Source organism: Carcharodon carcharias, chromosome 27 (genome assembly GCF_017639515.1).
Source record: "Carcharodon carcharias isolate sCarCar2 chromosome 27, sCarCar2.pri, whole genome shotgun sequence".
Lineage (NCBI taxonomy): Eukaryota > Metazoa > Chordata > Chondrichthyes > Lamniformes > Lamnidae > Carcharodon > Carcharodon carcharias.
Genome location: NC_054493.1, coordinates 14,592,913 through 14,618,605, shown reverse-complemented (window position 1 = coordinate 14,618,605; position 25,693 = coordinate 14,592,913). Strand labels below are relative to the sequence as shown.

Sequence of the window (25,693 nt, the reverse complement as noted above, 5' to 3'; positions counted from 1 at the left end):
TCACCTTCCCTAATTTCTCCTTACGCGGCTTGGTGTAAAATGTTTCTTTGTAATATTTCTGCAAAATGCCTTGGAACATTATATTACATTGAAGATGCTATATAAATATAAATTATTGTTGGTTTGGACATATATCACTGTTCCTTTATCCTCACTGGCTGAAAATCCTGTACCTCCTTATCTAGCAGCATTGTGGGAGCACCATCACACAGACTGCAGCGGTTCAAGAAGGTCAAACATCATCTTCCCCACAGGTAACTGGGCATGGGCAATATCTGCTGCTGGTCTTGTTAGTGACGCCAAAATCCCAAGTATCACCTGTGTCAAATAAGCGGCCTTTCTTTTAAACTCCATCTGAGAGAAGAGTGACTGCTCCCTGGAGCTTGATGAGAGAAGGCAGCTCAGAGTCAGATGCTGAACACACTGCACCCCATAGGGACATTACAAACTGCCCCCTTTCTTGAGTACTTCTTGCTGGAGCGATTGCAGCCAGCAGATAGGAACAGATAGGAAATTCAGCCCCTCAAGCCTGCTCCACCATTCTATTAGATCAAGGCTGATCTGCACCACACTTCCCTTTTCCCATCTTGGATCAAATTACTTTGATATATTTACTGAACGAAATTCGATCATTTCATGCCTTGAGAAATTCAATTGACCCCCAGCATCCACAAGTTCTGGGGAGTTTGGTCCTGATTTCCACCACCTTTGTCTGAATACGTTGTTCCTGATTTCACTCCAGGTTCTATTGTTTTGATTCTGCCTTCTTGTTCTGGATTCCCCAACAAATAGTTTCCCTGTATCTATCCTCACAAGCACATTGATCATTTTAAAAACCAGCATCATATCACCCCTGAAACTTCAATATTTAATGAAATACAAACTAATTTTCTGCAGCCTGCTCACCTTGTAGTGCAGCAGCATTGACCTTAATGACCTGGAGGAGCTTTCTCCCAATTGTTCAGAATGGACAACTTTTCCATCAAGCTGCATCACACTTTGAGTCACAACATCTTCATGATGAAGCAGAGAAGGAAAGAAGTGGAAGCAAATGCTGCGCTCCACACCCCAATACTTCATGATGTCCTGCCCCATGAGTCCAAAGATCTGCAGGTCAAGAATCAATCTGTTCAGTCTCAAGAAAACCCATGGCAGAAACTCACCAGGCTGAATAGGTGTCATCCTTGAATCGAGAGACTGCTGATGAAGCATTAAACAATGACCAAATGACTAACACAGGGACCAGGGCACTGAGAGAATACATGCAGCTGAACAGGTCGTTTAACTGAATTCTGGCCACATGAAGCTCACTCCAGTGAAACCAGACTGAACATGAAGATAAGGCAGAAGCAGTAGCAGCTGTGATAGTCCAAGGTTAAACATAACGCAAACTGAATTAGAATGAACATTGGAGCAGCTTGATTAGATTCACAATAACTAAGCAATAATACAGAGACCTTTCATTGAGGGATAATGAAAATACTGGACAGAGCTAGAAATAGTTTGATTCTCAGAGGATGAGGAGAGACTTGGTAGAGGATAGAGAAGGATGTGTTTCTCTAGTGACTGTATTTCTGCATTCTCACAAAGAAGGAGGTGGTTAGATGATGTCACTGCTGCCATTAAGCTGTGGGAGTAAAATCAAAACTTTATTTAAACAGTGAAGTGGATATAGAAAGGAAGAGATCATGTCAGCTCAATGAAACTTGTACCATTTAGAGTTATTACTAAAAAAATAACGATTGACGTTCCTGCCTCTGTGTCAGAAACCCCACCGTAGACAGCCTTGGGGAGTGGAGACGGCTCTCCAGCTCATTCTGGGTTGATATCAGACAGGATAGGTGTGTCCGGCGGGTCCAGTTGCCCACTCCCATTGCTTGTGTTGTGGGAACTCATGAAACTCTCCAGGTTGAAGCCGGAACTGCAGATCCGCTGGAACTAAACAGTTCCAGACATGGAAGGTGCGTTAAACAGCTTGTGAATTCTTCCACTAATTCACACTGTTCTCCAAGGGGTGAATTCAAAGAGAAACAATCACTACACTGTGTAATTTCCTGAAAAAATCCCTGCTGTTTGTCCTGAATGAATCAATTTCACTAACAAATGTTGAAATGTTTGCCCCACACCCACAGGTGTTTAAAGCCACAAACAAAGGTCCAGTTTTCTCCTGGAGTTTGAGACAGATCAGCTTTCAAGATGCAGACTTTCAATTAGTTCTAAACAGTTCCAGACATGGAAGGTGCGTTAAACAGCTTGTGAATTCTTCCACCCAGAAGGGTTATGAGGACTCGAAACGTCAACTGTGCTCTTCTCCGTCGATGCTGCCAGACCTGCTGAGTTTTGCCAGGTATTTCTGTTTGTTTTTGTTAAAGGACATCCAGGTTCAGCCCCACCCCTCATTCACTCCGATTGGTTGGAGGAGCAGCCGTTCGCTCTTGGTCCCCCTCCTCCTAATGGTCCGGAGCTGCCGTCAATCACACCCCGAGCATTGTGATCTGAGTATGCGCGGGCCTTCGCGGCAGACGGTAAGAGAGCTCGAGGCAGCGGGTTTAAAATTGAGGTTTTACAAACACCGAATGTGGATCCAGAGCCCTAAATAAAACCGGCAACATTTTCTACTTAAGACGCGACTAGAAAACAGTGAATATTATCCCCGAGTCCCCGATTTCTTCCGTTTCCCTCGGGTCCGACTCTGGGGAGAGGCCGGCGAGGCCCGAGCGCATGCTCCCTGGCAGCTCGTTCAGGAAGCGTCTATAAATGGAGGAAATATGATAAAAGTTAGGGAGCGTCTCTAAAAACGGTTATTGTCAGGAAATGGCTGCAAATGAAGGAAAAATGATGACTGAGCATGGAGTGCTTAAAAAGGGAGGGAATATGCTGATGAGCAGGCAATGTCTGTAAAGAATCATTGAGTCATAGAATTGTTCAACACTGTTACCTGTGGGGAAGATGATGTTTGACCTTGAACTGTTGCAGCCCGTGTGGTGAAGGTGCTTCCACAATGCTGCGAGATAAGCAGTTACAGGATTTTCACTCAGTGATGATGAAGGAACAATGCCATATGTCCAAATCAACAACAATGATGTGTATTTATATAGTGTCTTTCATGTAATAGAACATTCCAAGGCGTTTCACTGGAGTCTTATAAAGCAACATTTGACAATGTTGGAGATATGGACACATATGGAAATGTTTGGGTAAAGATTTGGTCACAGGGATAGCTTTTAAGAGTTATCTTAGAGGATACGAGACCGGAGGAGATCACAGAGACGGGGAGGGATTTGAAAGCAAGGACGAGAAATTAAAAATTTAGGTGTTTCTTAAACTGAAGCCTTTAAAAATCAGCAAGCACAGACATGATGGGTGAACAAGACTTAGTATGAGTAGGCAACAGAGTTTTGGATGACCTCAAGATTACAGAGAGGTTTAATGTGGAAGGCCACCCGGGATTGTGTTAGGTTAGTTAAATCTTGAGGTAACAAAGGAATGGATGAGGGTTTCAGCAGCAGATGAACTGAGACGAGGATGGAGTTGGACGATTTCAATGAGGTGGAAACAGGCGGTCTTGGTGATAATAAAGAGGAACCTGTAGAAATACTATACCTGGATTTCCAAAAGGCATTTGATAAGGTGACACACCAAAAGTTATTGCAGAAAATAAAAGCTCATGTTGTAGTGGGTAACATATTAGCATGGATAGAAGGTTGGCTGGCTGGCAGAAAACAGAGTATACATAAATGGGTGTTTTTCTGATTGTCAGGATGTGATGAGTGGAGTCCAGCAGGGGTCTCTGCTGGATCCTGAACATTTAACAATTTATATCAATTACTTAGATGAGGGGAGCGAAGTCATGGGAGCTAAATTTGCTGATGACACCAAGATAGGTAGGAAAGTAAGTTGTGAAGATGACATGAGAAGATTGCAGACGCATATAGATAGGTTGAGCGAGTGGGCAAAGATCTGGCAAATGGAGTATAATGTGGGAAAATGTGAAGTTGTTCACTTTGGCAGGAAGAATAAAAAGGCAGAGTGTTACTTAAATGGAGAATAACACAGAATTCTGAGGTGCAGAGGGATCTAGGTGTTCTAGTGCATAAGTCACAAAAAATTAATATGCAGGTACAGTAAGTAATTTAGAAGGCTAATGGAAGCTTTTCTTTATTACGAGATGAATTGAAAATAAAAGTCAGTATGTTATACACCAGTTATAGAGGGCATTGGCGAGACCACATCTCAAAAACTGAGCAGTTTTTGGTCTCCTTATTTAAGGAGGAATATAAATGTGTTTGAGGCGGTTCAGAGGAGGTTTACTCGATTGATACCTGCACTGAGCAGGTTGTCTTATGAGGAAAGGTTGGTCAGGCTGGCCTGTTTCTACTGGAGTTTAGAAGAGCGAGGGGTGGTTTGATTGAAGTATATAAGATCCTGAATCGTTTAGACAAGATGGACCAGCAAAGGATGTTTCCTCTTTTGGGTGAGTCCAGAATTAGGGGCATTGTTTGAAAATTAGGGGTCGCCCTTTCAGGACAGAGATGAGGAGAATTTTTTTCTCTGAGGGTTCTGCGACTCTGGAACTCTGCCTCAGAAGTCGGTGATGGCAGGGTCATTAAATATTTTTGAGGTAGATTGATTCCCTTGCCTAACAAGAATCAAATGTCCTCTAATCAAAGTCATAATTATATTGAATGGCGAAGCAGGCTCGAGGAGCCGAGTCGTCTACTTCTGCTATTTTGCATGTTCACATGATGCAGATATGTGGTTGGAAGGTCAGTTTGGGGTGAAATATAACACCGATGTTGTGAACAGTCTGGTTCATTCTCAGACAGTTGCTAGGGGGAGGGATGGGGTCAGTAGCTATTGAATGGAGAAGGGACTGAAGACAGTGGTTTCAGTTATAGGCAAGGTGGTGGCATAGTGGCATTGTCACTGCACTAGTAATCCAGAGACCCAGGGTAATGCTCTGGGAACCGGATTCTAATCCCACCAGGCAGATGGTGGAATTAAAAGTCTAATGATGACCATGAAACCATTTATCATTGTCATAAAAACCAATCTGCTTCACTAATGCCCTTTACGGAAGGAAATCTGCTGTCCTTACCTGGTCTGGCCTACATGTGACTCCAGAACCACAGCAATGTGGTTGACTCTGTCAAACCATTACCAGCAATTGGATTAGGAATGAAACCAGACAGACCACCTGGCATCAACCTAGGTCGGAAGGGACAATGGCAAACTCAGCCCTGTCGACCCTGGAACATTATCCTTACTAACATCTGGTGCCAAAATTGGGAGAGCTGTCTCACAGACAAGTTAAGCAACAGTCTGACACACTCATATTCGCAGAATATAGTCCTTTTAGAGAAAAGGTCCCGTATTCACATTGAGGATACCCTCCATCGTGTTGTATGGAACTACCAGCTTGCTAAATGGGATAGGTTTTGAACAGATCGAACAACTCAAAACTGAGCAACCATGAGACGCTGTGGGCCATCAGCAACAGCAGAATTGTACTCATCCACAATCTGTAACCTCATGCCCTGGTATATCACCCACTCTATTACTATTTTCTAAATGGGGAGAGAATTCAGAGATCTGGAGAGCAAAGGGACTTGGGAGTCCTAGTCCAGGATTCTCTTAAGGTTAACTTGCAGGTTAAGCTGGTAGTTAGGAAGGCAAATGCAATGTTGGCATTTATTTCGAGAGGACTAGAATATAAAAGCAGGGATGTGCTACTGAGGCATAAGGCTCTGGTCAGACCACATTTAGAATATTGTGAGCAATTTTGGGCCCCGTATCTCAGGAAGGATGTGCTGGCCTTGGAGAGGGTCCAGAGGAGGCTGATGGTAAATGCTGAGTTGTTCAAATCCAAAAGGGGAACTTGAAGCAACTGCCACAACTTATTTTGCAATTTGTTTACGTTCTGAGATGCGTGCCTTGAATTCAGTAGTAATAAGACCACCAACTTACTGGTTTTTACAAAACTAGATTAAACATTTATTAATAAAAGATCTGACTTTAAATACATACATAGATCTACAAATTATTACTTTGATAACTTCTGAATCCCCTACTCAATCTGACTCCCAGTTGCACTTTCATTAAAACACAGTAAGACACATACTTTCCTAAGTCCCAGGCAAAATAAACCATACCCTGAACAGCATCCAGGCTTGGGCTGACAAGTGGCAAGTAACATTCGTGCCACACAAGTGTCAGGCAATGACCATCTCAAATAAGAGAGAATCTAACCATTGCCCCTTGACATTCAATGGCATTACAATCACTGAATTCCCTACTATCCTGGGGGTTAGCATTGACCAGAAACTGAACTGGACTAGCCATATAAATACTGTGGCTGCAAGAGCAGATTGTGCGACAAGTAACTCACCTCCTGACTCCCCAAAGCCTGTCCATCATCTACAAGGCACAAGTAAGGAGTGTGATGGAATACTCTCCACTTGCCTGGATGAGTGCAGCTCCTACAACACTGAAGAAGCTGGACACCATCCAGGATAAAGCAGCCTGCTTGATTGGCACCACATCCACAAACATTCACTCCCTCCGCCACTGACGCACAGTAACAGCAGTTTGTACCATCTAATAGATGCACTGCAGGAATTCACCAAGGCTACTTCAACAGCACCTTCCAAACCAATGACTTCTACCATCTAGAAGGACAAGGGCAGCAGATAGATGGGAACACCACCACCTAGAAGTTCCCCTCCAAGTCACTCACCAACCTGATCTGGAAATATAGCACTGTTCCTTCACTGTCGCTGGGTCAAAATCCTGGAACTCCCTTCCTAACAGCACTGTGGGTGTACCTACACCACATGAATTGCAGCAGTTCAAGAAGGCAGCTCACCACCACCTTCTCAAGGGAAACTAGGGATGGGCAATAAATGCTGGCCCAGCCAGTGAAGCCTGCATCCCAAGAATGAATTTTTTTTAAAAATTAAGAAGAATCCAAATGAGTTCTCTTAACTTCAGCCCCTGAAGGCAGCAGTTTGAGGCATAGGTGCTAAAGGTTTTTCACACTCGTTGAACCTTAGACTGCTTTCCCTTACACACAATCTTTGTTCCTTTATACATTTCTTCTCCTTTGAATGCAAATTCCCATTGCTTCACTATGTCATTGGGCTTTATGTTTCTGATAAAATCTGTCATACCACTAAGTTTTACTAGTAGTCTTTGAGAAAAATAAACACACACTTTCTAAACTTCACCTGGCTAGGTGTCACATTTCACTCCGTCTTTTGAAAACAATCTAGTCTGGTTTATTCAAAAATGCAAATATTCCCTTGACACCTATGTTTCTAAACTTCACTATGTTTACCAAATTAATCTTTCAAACCTAACTTTTCTTACATGAAAGTATCCAGACTAGCTGCCTCTAATTCAATTAAGTCTCACACGCACAGAGACACATATAGACACATAGACACATCCCACTGTTACTCTATTTTACAATAACATTATAATAATAATATCTTCCTGACAAATCTAAGCTCTGCAGTCCTGCCATATCCAGTCGTGAATGGTGGTGGGCAATTAAACAAGTCACTGGAGGAGGAGGCTCCACAAATATCCCCACCCTCAATGATGGGGGAACCTGGCACATCAGTGCTAAAGATAAGGCTGAAGAATTTGCAACAATTTTCAGCCAGAAGTGCTGAGTGGGTGATCCAGCTCAGCCTCTTCCTGAGGTCTCCAGCATCACAGATGCCAGTCTTCAACCAATTCAATTCACTCCAGGTGATATCAAGAAATGGCTGAAGGCAGTGGATACTGCAAAGGCTATGGGCCCTGACAACATTCTGGCAATAGCACTGAAGACTTGTGCTCCAGAACTTGCCATTCCCCTAGCCAAGCTGTTCCAGTACAGCTACAATACTGGCATCTATCTGGCTATGTGGAAAATTGCCCAGGTTTGTCCTGCACACAAAAAGGAAAAGTCCAACCCAGCCAATTGCAGATTCTTCAGTCTAATCTTGATAATCAGGAAAGTGATGGAAGGGGTCATCAACAGTGCTATCAAGCAGCACTTGCTTAGCAATAACGTGCTCAATGACACACAGTTTGGGTTTTGCCAGGGCCACTCAGTTCCTGACCCCATTACAGCCTTTGTTCATACGTGAACAAAAGAGCTGAACTCAAGGTCAGGTGAGAGTGACTGCCCTTAACATCAAGGCAGCATTTGACTGACTGTGGCATCAAGGAGCCCTAGCAAAACTGGAGTCAAAGGAATCGGGGGAAAATTCTCCACTAGTTGGAGTTATACCTAGCACAAAGGAAGATGGTTGTGGTTGTTGGAGGTCCATCATCTGAGCTCCAGGACACCACTGCAGGAGTTCTTCAGGGTAGTGTCTTGGGCTCAAACATCTTTAGCTGCTTCATCACTGACCTTCCTTCCATCATAAAATCAGAAGTGGGGATGTTAACTGATAATTGCACAATGTCAGCAGCATTCACGATTCCTCAGATACCAAAGCAGTCCATGAACAAATGCAGTAAGACCTGAACAATATCCAGGCTTGGGCTGATGAGTGGTAAGTAACGTTCACGCCACACAAGTGACAGGCATCTCCCTTTTACATTCAATGGCATTACCATCGCTGAATCCCTCACTATCAACATTCTAGGGGTCACCAGTGACCAGAAACTGAACTGGACTAGCCATATAAATACTGTGGCTACAAGAGCAGGTCAGAGGCTAAGAATGCTGCAGCAAGTAACTCCCTCCTATCTCCCCAAAGCCTGTCCAGGCACAAGTCAGGTGCTTGATGGAATACTTTCCCATTGTCTGGATGAGTGTAGCTCCAACAACATTCAAGAAGCTCGACACCATCCAGGACAAAGCAGTCACTTGATTGGCACCCCGTCCACAAACATTCCACCACCGACGCACGGTGCACCATCGACAAGATGCACTGCTGGAACCCACCAAGGGTTTTTCGGCAGCATCTTTCAAATCTAGAAGGACAAGGGCAGCAGACACATGGGAACACCACTACCTGGAAGTTCCCCTCCAAGCCACTTACCATCCTGACTTAGAAAAATATTGCTGTTCTTTCAATATTGCTGGGTCGAAATCCTAGAACTCCCTCCCTAATAGCATTGTGGGTGTACCTGCACCACATGGACTGCAGTGGTTCAAGAAGATAGCTCACCACCAACTTCTCCAGGGCAATTGGGGATGGGCAATAAATGTTAGCCTAGCCAAAGATGGCCACATCCCATGCATGAATTTAAAAAGTTTTATCCGTATTTATATGAAATACACTTCTGTTCATCCAGTACTGGATGTCAGACGAGTCAGGATGGTGTGTGACTTGGAGGTGATGGTATTCACAAGCACCTACCACCTCGTCCTTCTAAATGGTTGAAGTTGAGGATTTAGGAGATTCTGTCACAGTTTTGGTCAAGCTGTAAACATTTAAAATCCCACTCCTTCACCCCCTCTCCCACGTCTCTCTCTCCTCACCAAGTGTTCAGACTCTTGTGTACAGCCAGACTCAAGACTGGGTGGTAGGTTCCCTTCCCTAAAGGACACTAGTGAACCAGTTGGATGTTTGTGATAATCCGGTAGTTTTCATGGTCACTTTTTCCTCATGCCAGTTCCACACATTACCAGATTCATTCAGCTCAATTTTACAACCTGCCTTTGTGTTTTTGTGGGTTCTCTCACCCCTTTTTATCTGTTTTAAATCAATTTCACAGGATATAGAAGTGGAGGATTTGCAGTCAGGAAACTCAAACCAAATCTCACATCAGGATCTGAAAGAGTTGCTCAATTTATTGAAACCTGAGTATCATCAGAATTTGAACATGGAAGGAAAAAGCACCGTTCACAGTGGAGAGAAACCATACACGTGTTCTGTGTGTGGGCAAGGCTTCAGGCAATCATCTGGCCTGTCGAGACACAAGCACAGTCACAATTGGAAGAAGCTATGGACATGTGGGGACTGTGGAAAGGGATTCACTCAGTCATCCTACCTGCTGATACACCAGCGAGTTCACACTGGGGAAAGACCATTCACCTGCTCTGAGTGTGGGAAGGGATTCACTCGGTCATCCACCCTGCTGACACACCGGAAGGTTCACACAGGGGAGAGGCCATTCACCTGCTCTGACTGTGGGAAGGGATTTCCTGAGTCATCTCACCTGCTGACGCACCAGCGAATTCACACTGGGGAGAAACCATTCACCTGCTCCGAGTGTGGGAGGCGTTTCACTCAGTCATCCCACCTGCAGAGACACCAGCGAGTTCACACTGGGAAGAGGCCATTCACCTGCTCTGACTGTGGGAAGGGATTTCCTGAGTCATCTCACCTGCTGACAAACCAGCAAATTCACACTGGGAGAAGCCATTCACTATGTCATCCAACTCGCTGACACACCAGCGAGTTCACACTGGAAAGAGGCCTTTCACCTGATCTGAGTTTGGGAAGGAATTCACCCAGTCATCCAACCTGCTGACATGCCTGTGAGCTCATGAGTAAGTACTGTGATTTTATTTTGCTGTTAACCACATCCAGGACTGAACCATGTTCATTGGGATCGTTTTTCTTCTTCTTCAAAGGAACATGGTTGTGGTTGTTGGAGGTCAATCATCTCAGTCCCAGGACATCACTGCAGGAATTCCTCAGGGTAATGTCCTCGGCCTAACCATCTTCAGCTGCTTCATTAATGACCTTCCCTCCATCCTAAAGTCAGAAATGGGGATGTTCAATGATCATTGCACAACGTTCAGCTATTACTCATGGCTCCTTGGATATTAAAGCAGTCCGTGTCCATATGCATCAATACCTGGACAACATTCAGTCTTGGACTGACAAGTGGTAAGTTACTTTCACTTCACACTAGTGCCAGGCAATGACTATCTCCCCTTGATATTCAATGGCATTACCATCACTGAAACCCCCACTATAGTGTGGCAACAAGAACAGGTTGAGACAAGGATTTCTGTGGCGTGTTTCTCACCTCCTGTCTCCTGTCATGAAACTATAATAATTTTCATATTTATTGTAAAGTAGGTTTGTGGATGTGAATGCACATTTTTCTGTCTGCGATATTTAATGAGAGTCACATCAACTGCAAGGTTGAAATTATCAAAAGAATTTAGGTGTACAAACAGTATTATAAATGCTAATGAGTAAGCATGGACAAGGCTTTGCATATAAGTTGCAAAGGAAATTTGAATTTTTAGATAAGCGAAGGAGTTGTTGGGTTTCAAAGGGATGATAGGATGTTTACAATTAGGAAGATAAGCAAGGCCAAGCAGTGTGTTTATTTTTCCCAAAGGTATTGACAATATGAAAGATTTTTATATTATGAGGAAGATAAATTTCCGAAGACGTACAGAACAATGAAATTTTCAGATTAAAGAGAAAGAAACATATATATAGAGGAATGAAAGGCTTTGTTGCGGAGCCATGTAAGATCTAAGAGGATTGTGTGAAACAGCCTTAGAGAAGCCCCCAGCCATTTTTGCAGAAGTCTGCTGTGTCCGGTAACTAAAGTTGAAGAAAAGCCTTTCGAATTCCACTGTCGAGTGGGTGCTGTGGTAAACTTGCTGACTTGCTATTTTAACTTAAAATCTGTTTTGGGCTGTTGCCTTAAAGGAGGTGTGTAGTTGGGAATCAGGTTAATTAGTAATTTTGGGATTTGTTATTGTATTAAGTAACTGTAATCTTATGTATGTGCTTTAAATCTTTTTTTCTCATTAATAAATGTTTCAATTTAGTTTGTAAAGTCTCTAAATGATGTTAGTGCACACATTACTTCTGATCAGTGCACAAATCCTGAAATAAATACAAATTGCAAAACCCTTGTGATAGTGTGGATAAGTTTCCCTTGTGGATTTGGTCTGCCTGGCACACATCACCTACCACGTCATAACACTCCCCAAAGCCTCCCCATCATCTACAAGGCACAAATCAGGAGTGTGATGAAATACTCGCTACTTGCTTGGATGGGTGCAGCTTCATAACACGCAAGAAGCTCAACAACATCCAGCGCACAGCAGCAAGCTTGATTGGTGCCCTGACCACTACCTTAAACATTCATCCCTCTACAACCGATCCACAGTGACATCATCTACAACATACACTACAGCAACTCACCTAGGCCTTTGACAGCTCCTTCCAAACCTGTAACATCTACCACTTAGAAGGACAAGAGCAGCAGGCACATGGGAAACCATCACCTGAAATTTCCCCTCCAAGCTACTCACCATCCTGACTTGGAAATATATCACCATTCCTTCATTGTCGCTGTCAAAATGCTGAACTTCCTCCCTAACAGCAATGTCGGTATACCCACACTACATGGGCTGCTGTGGTTCAAGAAGGAAGCTCACCATTGCCTTCTCAAGGGCAATTAGGGATGGGCAGTAAATGCTGGTCTAGCCAGTGGCGTCCACATCCCATGAAAGAAGAAAGAAATGTTGTCCTCATTGTCTGCCACCGCTGCCGTCACGATGATAACGGCCACACTGATTCCTGATCTTATCCTTTGTCACTCCACACGTCCACTTCAGCATCTGTATCTCATGAGTATTCAGTTGCTGTTCCTCTTTTCTTGATGTTGTCCACGTTTCTGCTCTACTTAACAAGGCTGGTCCTGTAGATTCTTCCCTTTCAACTTCAGCGACACTTTTCTATCACAGCACACTGAGCCGCACTTCTTCCAATTACTCCAACCTGAGCTAATCCATTTCTTAATTTCTATACTTCCACCCTCTGCCATCACTGACCTCAGGTACTTGAAGCTACTCACATTCTCCAAGTCTTCGCCCATAACCTTTATACCTTCACTCTGATTCTCTTCCCTAGACTCAAACTGACAGTCCATAAATTGGGTCTTTGGTTCACTAATATCCTTTAGGGAAGGTAAATCTACCATCCTTACCCAGTCTGGCCTACATGTGACTCCAGTCCCACAGCAATGTGGTTGACTCTTAACTGCCCCCTGCAATGGACGAGGAAACCATCAATGGCAATTAGGAATAGACATCAATTACTGGTCTTGTCAGTGACTCCCACATCCCATGAAAGAATAAATTTTTAAAAACCTAATCTTCATACCCGTGTCTTCCAGTGATTTTCTTCAGAAACTCAGTCATGTTCTCATCAAACCCACCACACAACTCACTGTCATCTGCAAATATCATTGACCATGGCAGTTCCTGTCACATTTGCTCAGTTCGAACATCTGTGACCATCAGGAAGAGGAAAGGGTTCAGTGTTGGTCCTTGGTACAATCTAACTTTGATTTTGAAGCTCTCGGTTTCTCCCACACAGCTTCTTACTCTTGTCTGGAACTCCTTGGACATGTCCTGTAATAGTCGTACATACTTCCCAGGGACTCCACGAATTCTAACACTTCTCCAGTTTCCCTCCCTGGGCACCTGGTCATAAGCCTTCTCGAGATCAATAAATACAATCTTCATGATTCATTGACCTCCCCAATATTTCTTCATCACTTGTCTCAAAATAAAAATAGCATTGGGAACTGTTTCTGCCAATGTTAATAAAGCTAAAAGTTTGACCCGGTTATATGTGTTAATGTCCTGGATAAAAGTCAAATCAGTAAGCTTTATGTAAAACAGACAATGTGACAATTTAATATTTCTACCACAAGTTAATTCCTTTTGAAGGTCTCTCTCTCTCCCCATCTCCTCCTTCCTCACCCCAAACAACATGTATGAGGAGCTCATGAAGCTTCTTTGTCGCTGAGATTGAGACAATCCAATCAACTCTCTCTGCTCCTCCCTTCCTTTCCACTAGACCATCTGGCCAAACTTCCTCTAAAGATCTGACCAACTCTAGCCCTGAACTCACATCTTTCTTTAGTTTCTCTCTGATCTCCCCCCATCCTCTCAAGAACTCATCTTGTCCATGAGACCCACCTTCTGCTCTATTGACCCTATTCTGCTAAACTGCTGACCACTCAGAAGTGTTTTAAATGAGCATAAGTTTATGGAGGGTGGAAGATGGGACACCAGTCAGGAGAGCATTGGAATAGTCGAATCTGGAGTCATCAAAGACATGATTGAAGATTTCAACAGGAAATGAGCTGAGGAGGGATGAAGAAACTGATATTAGAGGTGGGAGGAGCTGATTTTAGTAATGGAATGGAGCTCAGCCCTCGGCAGCTCAGCCCTCAGCTGAGGGTCAAATAGGAAACTAAGGTTGCAATCGGTCAGCTTCAGTCTCAGACTTTGGTAAGGGAGGGGGATAGAGTCGGTGATGAGGGTAACAGTGTTAATGGCAGTGTGTGGGAGTTTTGGGCCCATGTATTAAACCACCTCCTGGGCCACAGCTGTAGAGAGTTGAGCATTAATTCGTCTCTGTCCCATAGGACAACATCACAGAAACAGATCCAATCTCAATGTGGTGATAAAAATTTCTGTTCACCAATTGGTCTTTCAATAACATTGTTACAATCCATAATTTCCCATATGGCAGAATGTGACCCATCAATGGCTGCAGGAGCCCAGTGCGATTACTCAGCACTGGGTTGTACTCTGAGCATGTACTGTACGAGTGGTGGGTGTGGAACATGCTGATCAGGAACAGGTAGGAGATGACGCTGAATTACAGAGAAGATCGAGTCCAGAAACAGACCTTTCTGTTCAACTGATCTGTGCTGGTGTTTATATTTCACACAAGACAATTCCATTCCATCTACCTCAACACAGCTTTTTGGCTTATATTTCTTTATAGAAGTACCAGCACTGAAATAAAAGTAAAATACTGTGAATGCTGGAAATCTGAAATAAAAACAAAGTTCTGGAAATCCTCAGCAGGTTTGGCAGCTTCTGTGAAGAGAGAGAAACAGATTTAACATTTCCAATCCAATATGATTCTTCTTCAGAACTGAGTATTTCCAGCATTCTGATTTCATTTTAAACACATAATTGATGTAAACTTTATTGTCCTTACAGGTATCTGGATGTAAATCTGATTTCAGACCTTCCTCTGAATAGTTTTCAAACTGACTCCAGCTCATTGTCCTTCACAAAGACCCGGATGGAAAACACTCAGCACAAGATGGCGGCGGCCAGTTGCCCTGGTAACCCGGGCCTGTCACCGGGGAGGAAGCCCCGTCCTCACTCACCCCTTCCCTCACCAAGATGGCCGCCCATGTGCCTGCTCCCTCAACAAGACTCGCCTTCCTCTGCCAAGATGGCAGCGGATGGTTAAGCCCCCCTCCCAGTGCGCGGGTGCAGTGTGGGTGTGCGCTCTGAGCATGCTCAGTGTCAGTCATGGTGACTGAGTGAGGAGGAGCGGACGGTTCGGGAGGCGGGAGGAGATTGTGAGCACAGGGTAGGAATGGAAACCGCGGCTGGACTGGGAACTGGATAAACTTCTGGGATAGGCCCCAGGCCATGTGTTTACCCCGCGGTGACAGGCCCGGGTGGAGGGAGCGATGGAGCCGGCGGCTGGATGGGGAGGATTTGGAAACACTTTGTGGGTCCGCAAACCCTGAGGAATAATTGTCAGCTCCTGGTTTGCAGCTGCGGGGCTTCTCCCTCCCGGGAACAGGCCCAGGTTAACGGCCGCCATCCTGGGTCAGCGAGTGGAGGATGGTTCACATCAGAGGATGGGGGAGGGGGGACAATAAATAAGAGGTTACACTTTGGGCTTAAATCAATGAGGAATCTGATCTGTGTTTGGGAAACTTAACAAATGGCCCCTTGTAAAACATGATCTCCAGTTGTAAAATTTATTAAAAGGATACAAAGAATTATCCAACACTTTATTTGAATTTCAGCCCAGGGAGGAGGGAGAGTGTGTGGGATGGGGATTTACAGCTTTGGGGGAACAAGAGAGGAAAAAATGTTCCATAGAAACTAAAATTAACTGTTCTGAATTTCTATGCTGTGCTTACAATGAGGACTTTTGAAACCTGTGCTTACAGGGGCATCAGAAGGGAGAATTTATAGACTGGTAACTCAAACAACACATCACATCAAGATCTAACAGAGTCACTTGATTCATCAGGAGTTGAATATCACCGGCCTTTCAATGTGGAAGGAGAAATATTTGCCTATTCTGACTGTAGAAAAAAAAAATCACTCATCCATATGACTGGAAAAGCACCGAGACACACACACACCGGTGAGAGTGTTCCAGTGCACTGACTGTGCAAAGAGCTTTAGCTAGTTACGTAACCTGAAAAAAATTACAGCATTTACGGTGGGGAGAAACCGTACACGTGTCTGTGTGTTTGGACAAGGATCCAACCTGGAGAGACACAAGGACACCCACACCAAGGAGAAACCATGGAAATGTGGGGACTGTGGAGCTGGATTCATTTCCCCATCCCAGCTGGAAATTCATTGGCGTATTCACACTGGGGAGAGGCCATTCACCTGCATCGATTGTGGGAAGGGTTTCACGCAGTTATCAAATCTTCTGACACACCAGCGTGTTCACAGTGGAGTGAGGCCATTCAGCTGTTCCGTGTGCGGGAAGGGATTCATGAGCTCATCTAACCTGGGGACCCACCAGCGGGTTCACACTGGGGAGAGGCCGTTCACCTGCTCTGTGTGTGGGAAAGGCTTCACTCAGTCATCTGCTCTGCTGACACATCAACTTGTTCACAGTGATCAGAGATTGTTTAAATGCTCCGACTGTGAGAAGAGTTTCAAAGGACCAATAAATTTGCTCAAACACCAGCGAGTTCACACTGGGGAGAGGCCGTTCACCTGCTGTGTGTGTGGGAAGAGATTCACTCGGTCGCATAACCTGCACAGACACCAACGAGTTCACACTGGGAAGAGGCCTTTCAACTGCCCTGTCTGTGGGAAGAGATTCACTTTTTCATCTAACCTGAAGAGACACCAGAAGTTTCACATATGACAACAGGGGTTGGATTCTGCTGTTATTGCTGCTGTGAATCACATCCAGTTTTGAACTATGTTCATTTTGAGAGCTGGGGTTGGATTTTCACTTCCTGACGAAGGTGAGAACTGGGACTTGTGCGACTTGAAAATTACTTTCCTGGTCAGAGGCACTGGATCCGCTGCCTCTGAGACAGTTTGTGATTTTCAAAGCATCAATTAACTCACCAGCAATTAACCGTCTGATTAACCACCAATGAACCAATTTAATCTCATTAAAGAACTTGTTAAGGAGCCTGTCTGGAACAGAATGGGATTTTCAATATTTTATTTGGATTTAAATTGATTTATGGGATACAGGTTGTTTGCAATAAATCCCCAATTGTGAATGAAATCATCAGGTTCTACAGGACTTAACCATCTGGCAGGAATGAACACTTCAAATGGTCATTTCAAAAGATACTATCCGTCAAAAGGAAGTTAATTTTCTTTCTTTTTTTGTGTGTAAAATTTATGGGGTAGACTTGTTCTGGTTTGAGCGCTGTACCTCAACTTGACGTCAGTGTGCACTTGTGTTGTCTTTATTGTCCTGGTCATTTCATGAACTGCCAGCTCCCCTCTGCAAACCAGCAGCAAACCCCAAAATGGCTGCTGTCTGCATTTGCAGCTGGCGTCAGACAAGAAGCTCCCTCCCCCTGGAGGCACTTGGTGCCTCAGATTGGATGCTGAGCTCACCTCCTGCCAAAACAGCTCATTTATATTTAAAAATAGTGTCGCAAGAGCAATGCAGTTCAGATGCAGTGTCTGAACTTGGAATTAATCCAGTGTCAGGGTTCCAAACCTCTTTGAAAATCCAGCCCTTGGGAGTTTATTCTTCCTGATGTTAATAATCCCTGCAACAGGGCTGGAGTTTAATATTCTGGTTAAATGTCAAATAAATCAACTTGGTGTCCAATACAGTTTGTGGAGTATTTGTTTTCTCCAGGTTAAGAGGAGACAAATTGAAATCCTGTTCTTGACTGTTCCATTTCTGGGCCTTTTCTCCACTGTTAAAGAAAGATTTGTATTTTTGCAGAGCCTTTAATGACATCAGGGATGTCCCAAAGCATTTTATAGCCATGAAATTCCTTTGAAGTGCAGTCAATGTTGTAATGTAGGAAATACAGCAGCTAATTTATGCACAGCAAGATCCCATTGACAAAAAATTGATAATACCCAGATGGTCTGTTTCAGTGATGTTGATTGAGGGATAAATATTGACCAAAACTCTTGGTAGAAACCCCCAGCTCTTTGAAATAGTGTCAATGGATCTCTTACACCCATCCATTCTGTCTCAGTGCCGTCTCTGACAGTGCAGCAGTGGAATGTCAGCCTGGATTTTTTGCTCATCTTTCTGGATGTGGATTTGGACCAACCTCCTGACTCAGACATGAAAATGCAACACTGAGCCACGACTAACAACTCATCATCACTCTGGATTATTTCAGTTCCCAGACCTTTGGTTACTCTCATGGACAAGTCCCAGCTGCCCATACCTTCCAGAGTGTCTCTCCTAGTCTTGGTAGCAAACATCATCTCACTTTTCTGAAAAGGAGGAAGAGAGAAAATGGGGAAGTAGAAACCAGTTAGCCTAACATCAATAGTTGGCAAAATGTAGGAATCTATCATGAGGGATGTGTTAACAGCGCATTTAGAAAATCATTAACTGATTAGGCAGAGTAGGTGTGGATTTATGAAAAGATTTATGGATTCATATTTGACAAATCTGTTCAGAGCTTTTTGAAAATGTAATAAGTAAGGAGGATAATGAGGGTATCAGTAGATGTGTATCTGGATTTTCAAAAAGCATTTGTTAAGGGGTCACACAAGAGGTCATTACACACAATTCGGTCTGGTGTTTGGGGGGTATCTTAGCATGGACTGAGGATTGGTTAATGGTCAGAAAACAGAGAGTAGGAATAAACGGGACATTTTCAGGTTGGCAGGCTGTGACTAGCAGGTACCACAAGGATTAGTAGTTGTGCCTCAGCTATTTACAATCGATATCAATAACTTAGATGAGGGGACTGAGTGTAATGTATCCAGGTTTTCTGATGATACAATGTTGGGTGGGAAAGTAAGTGCTGAGGAGGACACAAAGAGGCTGCAGAGGGATATAGATAGGTTGGGTAAGAACATGGCAGATGGAATACAACATGGTGAAGTGTGAAGTTATCCACTTTGGTAGGAATAATAAAAAAAAATATTTTTCAAATGGTGAGAGACTGGGAAATATTTGCATTCAGAGGGACCTGGCTGTTCTTGTATATGAATCACAGAAAGTTAACACGCAGGTACAGCAAGCAAATGGTAAATAGTCTGTTAGCTTTTATTACAAAGGGATTGGAGTATAAGAGTAAAGAAGTCTTACTACTATTACACAGAGCATTGGTGAGGCCTCACCTGGAGTACTGTGTGCGGATTTAGTCTCCTTACCTAAAGAAATTCATACTTGACCTAGAGGGAGTGAAACAAATGTTCACCAGACTGCTTCCTGGGATGAGGAGATTGTCCCATGAGGAGAGATTGAGCAGATTGAGCCTGTATTGAATGGAGTTTAGAATAATGAGAGGTGACCTAACTGAAACATTCTTAAGGGGCCTGACAAAGTAGATGCTGAGAAAAAGTTTCCCATCTGGAGAATCTAGACACAGGGATTAGTCTCAGAGTAAGGGGTCAACCATTCATGACTGAGATGAGGAGGAATTTCTTCATTCAGAATTGTGATCCTATGGAATTTTCTACCCAAGGGAGCCGTGGTTCTCATTTATATTTAAGACAGAGGTCGATAGAGTTTTGGAATTTTCTATCCCAGGGAGCTGTGGTTCTCAGTTATATTTGAAACAGAGGTTGATAGAAGTTTGGGTACAAGGGGAATTTAGGGTTTGTGGGGAGTGTGGAGCTAAGGTAGAAGATCAGACATGTTCTTATCAAATAGCAGAGCAGGCTTAATGGGCTGAATGGTCTTTCCTGCTCCTATTTCTTATGTTCATTAAACCTCAGTCTGGTTCCCCTCAAGCTGCTGAGTGAGTGAATTAAATCTTCCTTCACAAATCACCCGGATACCAGAGTACAAGTCAGGCATGAACATTGTTTATTGTTTTCAAATCACAATGAAATGTGGACACACAGATCCTTTCTAAACGTGTCTAAATGTAATCAGAGTTATCCAGCAGTTCAGCACTAATGGGGAGAGCTATTTCACAAAACAAGGAACAAAGGTTCCACAGGATATTCAGTGATTCACTGCAAATCGGCACAAATGGATGCTGAGTATTAACTACAGCAGGGAGCAGGGTCTGAGGTTATCAGTTGGTGAGTTTATTTTCAGAATAATTCCTTCAATATCTGACAAGTTAACAGCTTTGATCAGCCCGTCTCTCAAATAGCTTGAGCCTACTTGTAATTACAAACATTCAGAGCTTACCAAGCTTCATCCTCGAGTTACAGAACAGACTTTCTCCAGTCAGTCAATATAGAGCTGCAGGATTGCACTGTGATCTGTTTTTTGTTCATCTTTAGTTCAAGAAAGTTTCTGAGTGATTTACATTGAAAACGAGGTTTGCAGATATGATGGTTTATTCACACAGGATTGAGAGACAGTGTGGGTACATGCTAAGCCTAAACTGGGCAACTGACATTAGAGTCAACCCCAACTGTCAGAATGGACATGGTTTAGTCCAGGATGTGATTAACAGCAGCAACAACAGCAGAATCCAACCCCTGTAATCACTTGTGAATTCACTGATGTTTCAGCAGGTTGGATGAATGAGTGAATCTCTTCTCACACACAGAGCAGGTGAATGGCCTCTCCCCAGTGTGAATTTGCTGATGTTTCATCAGATCATTTCTGCTTTTAAAGTGCTTCTCACAGTCAGATCATTGAAAAGGTCTCATATCTGTGTGAACAAGGTGATGTGTAGTGAGATGAGATAAACGAGTGAATCCCTTCCCACACTCCAAGCAGGTGAATGGCCTCTCCCCAGTGTGAACTCGCTGGTGTGCAGTGAAGTCACCTGCTCGCCTGAACCCCGTCCCGCAGTGAGAACACGTGAACGGTCTCTCGTCAGTGTGAACACGTTGATGGGACATCAGTTTCTCAGACCTTTTAAAGCATTTCCCACAGTCTGGACATTTAAAAGGTCTCTCGACTCAGTGAACGTGCCAATGCCGCAATAGATTGGATAACCGAGTGAATCCCTTCCCACACTCGGAGCAGATGAACAGCCTCTCCCCGATGTGAGTGCATTGGTGTTTCAGCAGAGTGGAGATCCCCTGAAACTCTTCCCAGACTCAGAGCAGCTGAATGGCGTGGAACCGGTGTGAATGCGCTGGTGTTCCATCAGTGAAAGTGGGCTTTTAAAGCTCTTTTCACAGCTACAGCATTTAAACTCCCTCGTCAGTGTGAACTCAGTGTGTCCACAGGACAGAAAAATGATTGAATCCCTGCCCACACATGGAGCAGGTGAACAACCTCTCGCTGGTGTGTGATGAGGTCATCCGATCGCCTGAAGCCAGTCCTGCAGTGAGAGCACCTGAAGGGCCTCTCCAGAGTGTGAACTCGTTGGTGTTGCAGCAGGTTGGATGACTGACTGAATCCCCTCCAACACTCAGAGCAGGTAAAAGGCATCTCCCCAATGTGACTGCGCCAATGTGTTTCCAACTGAGACGAGTAATTGAACCCCTTCCCACAGTCCCACATTTATCGGGTTTCTCACCAGCGTGAACGGTGCTTTTTCCTTCCATGTTCCAAGGCGATGACATTCCCATCCTGATAAATTGAGAGACTCCATCAGATTCTGATGTGATGTTTGGTTTCAGTTTCCCGACTGCAAATCCTCCCCTTCTAATACCCTGTGAAATTGATTTAAAACAGATAAAAGGGAGTGAGAGCGAACCCACAAAAACACAAGGGCAGGTTGTGAAATTGAGCTGAATGAATCTGGTAATTTGTGAGGCCAGCACCAGGGAAAAGTGACTATGAAAACTGCTGGATTATCATAAAAACCCAACTGGTTCACTAATGTCCTTCAGGGAACGGAACCTGCCAACCGGTCTGGAGCTACACACAAGAGCCTGGCCTCTATGGGAGGAGAAAGAGAGAGAGGTGGAGGAGGAGGCAACGGACATGGACTTGATACATGAGAATTTTGACATGTCCCAAACCCAGCACCCCATCTTCTAGAAGAGCAAGAGCAGCTGGTGCATGGGAAAACCATCACATTCAAGACACTCCAGCGAGTTCACACTGGGAAGAGGCTTTGTTTTGTAACCTTTGTTCTTAAAGGAAAGTATCTTTCTTTGGGCTATTCTCAAGGTTTTGCAAAACGAAACTAAACAGAAATTTGCTTGTACTTCTTGCAATTTAGTTATTGTCTTCACTGCTCACGAAGTGATCTGCTCGACAATGAGGGTGATCACTTTTTGGAACAACCTCCATTTTGTCTGTGGACTTGACCCTGAACTTTCGGTCATTTGTCATTTTAATTCTCTGCCCCACTCCCACTCTGACCTCTCTGTCATTGGCCTCCTGAACATTTCTAATGAAGCTCAGTGGGAGCTCGAGGAACAGCAGCTCATCTTTCGATTCGGCACTTCACAACCTTCCAGACTCAATATCGAGTTCAGCAGTTTCTGCACCAACAGGATCAGGATTGTAAGGATTGGGAACTCTCTACCTGAAAAGGTGCTGGAACCTGATTCTATGTTTAGACTCCACTCACTCATCCTAGATTCTCCAACCAGTGGAAATAGTTTCTCTCTATCCACCCTGACAGTTACAATTAATATACTAAAAAATTTGATCAAATCACTTCTTAATCTTCTAAATTCAGGGATCACAATCCTCACAGTGAGTGGTGTATTTTAGCAGAATGGATAGAGTCAATATATAATGAAAGGCACAGTTCTAAAGAGTGAGCAGGGACAGAGCGACCTGCGGGTTCATGTGCAGAGATCTTTGAAGGTGACAGGACATATTAAGAGAGTAGCTGGTTAAAATAAATTGGATCTTGAGCTACATGAATAGTAGCGTTGAGTACACAAACAGGGAAGTTATAAAGCTCTGGTTAGGCCACAATTTGAGAATTGCATCCAGTTCTGGTCACCTCACTTTAGGAAGGATGTGAAGGTCATTGAGAAAAGTGCAGAGGAGATTTACCAGAATGGTTCCTGCAAAGGAGGTTGAGGGGAGATTGATATGGGTGTACAAGATTATGACAGGTTTAGATAAGGTAGAAAAAGAAAGGCTATTCCCATCAGCTGATCGCTCAAGGACTCATGGACACAGATTTAAGGATTTGGGTAAGAGATTGTGGGGCTTCTGAGGGAAAACATTTTTACACAGTGAGTGTAATGAGCTGGAACTTGCTGCCTATGAGGGTGGTGGAAATGGACATGATGAATGATCTCAAAAGGAAATTGGATTGGCACTTGAGGGAAATAAACCTGCAAGGATACAGGGATAGAGCAGGGGAATGGGACTGACTGGATTGCAGTAGAGAGCTGGCATGGACTCAATGGGCCTAATGGCCTCCTCTGTGCCATAATAACTCTATGACTCTTTTGTGTAATCTCACTTTGTAATTTAAACCATGGAGTTCAGATATCACTCAGGTAAATGTGTTACACTCCCTACAAGGCCATTCTATCCTTCCTGTTGTTTGTTGCCCAGAACTGAACATAATTCAGTATGCTCTAACCAGGGTTTGTGTGTCTCAGTGCTTTTCCAGTCACATTGATACCTGACATCTTCTCCCACAGAAAGAACAGACAAACCTTTTACCTTCCACATTCAGATGCTGCTGATATTCAGGTTCTGATGACGTGAGTGCCTTTGTCAGATCTCAATGTGATGTTTGGTTTGAGTTTCCTGTTTGTCAATCTGAAGGATTCAGATTCCAGTACCCTGTAAGTTTACAGAAATCATCACCATCAGTCCAGGATAGAAATTCACAGCATTCTCTCCTCTATGGTTACAACTCTGATTAAATGTATCCCTGGAGGTTTAATCACATGACCTGCCCCGACACATCCATCCTTTACACACAGCCTTCCGACACTAATTGGAAATCAAAAAGTCTCATTATCTAATTGGATGATGATTGACTGTCAGCCAAACAGCCTTTATCCCATTTTCAATATTTTTATATCTGTTAAAGAGAAACGTTCAAAGAAAATTACAAAAAAATATATTTTTTAATATCCTGATGATTTTTCTCCAGGGTTGCACATGGCAGTGTCCTGGGGATTCATCTTCAATTCCTGGAGACTCCAAGGAGGTTATGCTGAACTTATATAAGACACTATTTAGACTTCAGCTAGAGTATTGTGTACAGTTCTGGGCATCACATGATAGGAATGATATGAATGCATTGGAGAGTGTGTGGAAGAGGTTTACAAGAATGGTTCCAGGGATGAGAAACTTCAGTTATGAAGATAAATTGGAGCAGTTGGGACTGTTCTCCTTGGAGAGGAGAAAGCTAAGAGGAGTTTTGATAGAGATGCTCAAAATCATGAGGGGGTTGGATAGAGTAGAAAGGGAGAAACTGTTCCTGCTCGGAAAACAATAGAGAACAAGACGGCACAGATTTAAAATGATTTGCTAAAAAAGGCAAATGTGATGTGAGAAAAATACTTTTTCACACAGTGAGTGGTTAGAGTCTGGAATGCACTGCCTGGAAGTGTGGTGGAGACAGCTTCAATCGAGGCATTCAAGAGGACATTGGATGATTATTTAAATAGAAACAATATGCAAGGGTATGGGGAAAAGGAGAATGGCACTGTTATAATGCTCATTTTGAGTGCCGGTACAGACTTGATGGGCTGAATGGCCTCCTTTGTGCCGTCACAATTCTGTGAATCTGTGATGGGATGGCAACCCTTTGCTGCTGGTCCAGGATCACCCCCAATAAATATGGTGGTCGCGCACAGGCAGTGCTGCATATTGCCCCCCAACAAGATGGCGGCCGGAAAACCAGGCCTACGAGCGGGAGGAGTCCCATTGCTTATACTCCGGTGCCAAGGCGGGATCGATAAGTATTTATTTCGGGTTTCAGGCCTACACTGAGTACTTATGAAGCATCCCCACCCACGTCGATGGTTCTAATCCTCCTCACCCAGCCTCCGGCTCCATTACACTACTGCACTCGATCACTTCTTCTTTCCTTGCAGCTCCGTAACCGAGCAGTGCGCTTGCGCGAAGAGCCCCTGTAATGAAATAAAAATTAAAAAAAACTGCGGATGCTGGAAATCCAAAACAAAAACAAAATTTCCTGGAAAAACTCAGCAGGTCTGGCAGCATCGGCGAAGAAGAAAAGAGTTGACGTTTCGAGTTGAAAGGTCCTTCTCCGCCGATGCTGCCAGACCTGCTGAGTTTTTCCATGTATTTCTGTTTTTGCCCCTGTATTGAGGATAGTGCACATTCATACTCGCAGCGAATGCTGGGTACGATCCTCGCCATTGAAAATCGATAGTTGTTGATGGAACATAAAGTTGTGCGATTCGATTACGATTGGAGCCATTGGGCCGCGATAACAATTTATTAAATTAATTGATGCAGCAACTAAAGACCACAGGCCCTCTGACATAGTTTTGTACTGGGTGTGATTAAAAGCAGAACTAACCTACAGTTAGGTTAGTCTCAGCAGGTGGGGTATAAAAGTGTTTTTTCCCCATAGACAGAATAGTTAAACTGCCCCTCACCAACATGAAAGCACCGACAGTGGAACAAGTGCCTTTAGTTTTTAAAGCTGGAATGTTAACCAGTGGCTTAACTGAGCAAATCTCTTCACACATGGGAAC

At 43.8% G+C, this 25,693-nt stretch overlaps 1 protein-coding gene and 1 long non-coding RNA gene across 12 annotated transcripts in view; one reads left to right on the top strand and one right to left on the bottom strand.

Annotated features, from left to right (window-relative positions):
* LOC121270355 (gastrula zinc finger protein XlCGF7.1-like) overlaps positions 1 to 17,807 on the top strand; it is a 34,591-nt gene extending 16,784 nt beyond the window's left edge. For 2 of the 10 annotated variants that reach the window (XM_041175649.1, XM_041175650.1), the window contains exons 3-5: positions 189 to 254; positions 2,133 to 2,525; positions 9,721 to 11,698. In XM_041175649.1, coding sequence (XP_041031583.1) covers positions 2,319 to 2,525; positions 9,721 to 10,395 — 882 coding nt within the window. In that variant the 5' untranslated portion in view covers positions 189 to 254; positions 2,133 to 2,318 and the 3' untranslated portion in view covers positions 10,396 to 11,698. Of the gene's footprint in view, positions 1 to 185; positions 255 to 2,132; positions 2,526 to 9,720; positions 11,699 to 14,950 lie in introns of those variants that run through there. The other 8 variants (XM_041175645.1, XM_041175646.1, XM_041175647.1 and 5 more) reach the window with 6 other exon arrangements.
* A 2,161-nt stretch (positions 17,808 to 19,968) lies between these two features.
* LOC121270356 lies at positions 19,969 to 25,114 on the bottom strand. Of its 2 annotated transcripts, XR_005941510.1 has the most exons (4): positions 25,009 to 25,114; positions 23,676 to 23,798; positions 21,610 to 21,745; positions 19,969 to 20,790 (listed from the first exon to the last, which is right to left on the bottom strand). It is a non-coding gene; the product is annotated as an uncharacterized LOC121270356 (long non-coding RNA). The 2 variants fall into 2 exon arrangements; XR_005941509.1 differs by having other exon boundaries at positions 19,969 to 21,745.
* Between the last annotated feature and the right edge of the window lie 579 nt (positions 25,115 to 25,693).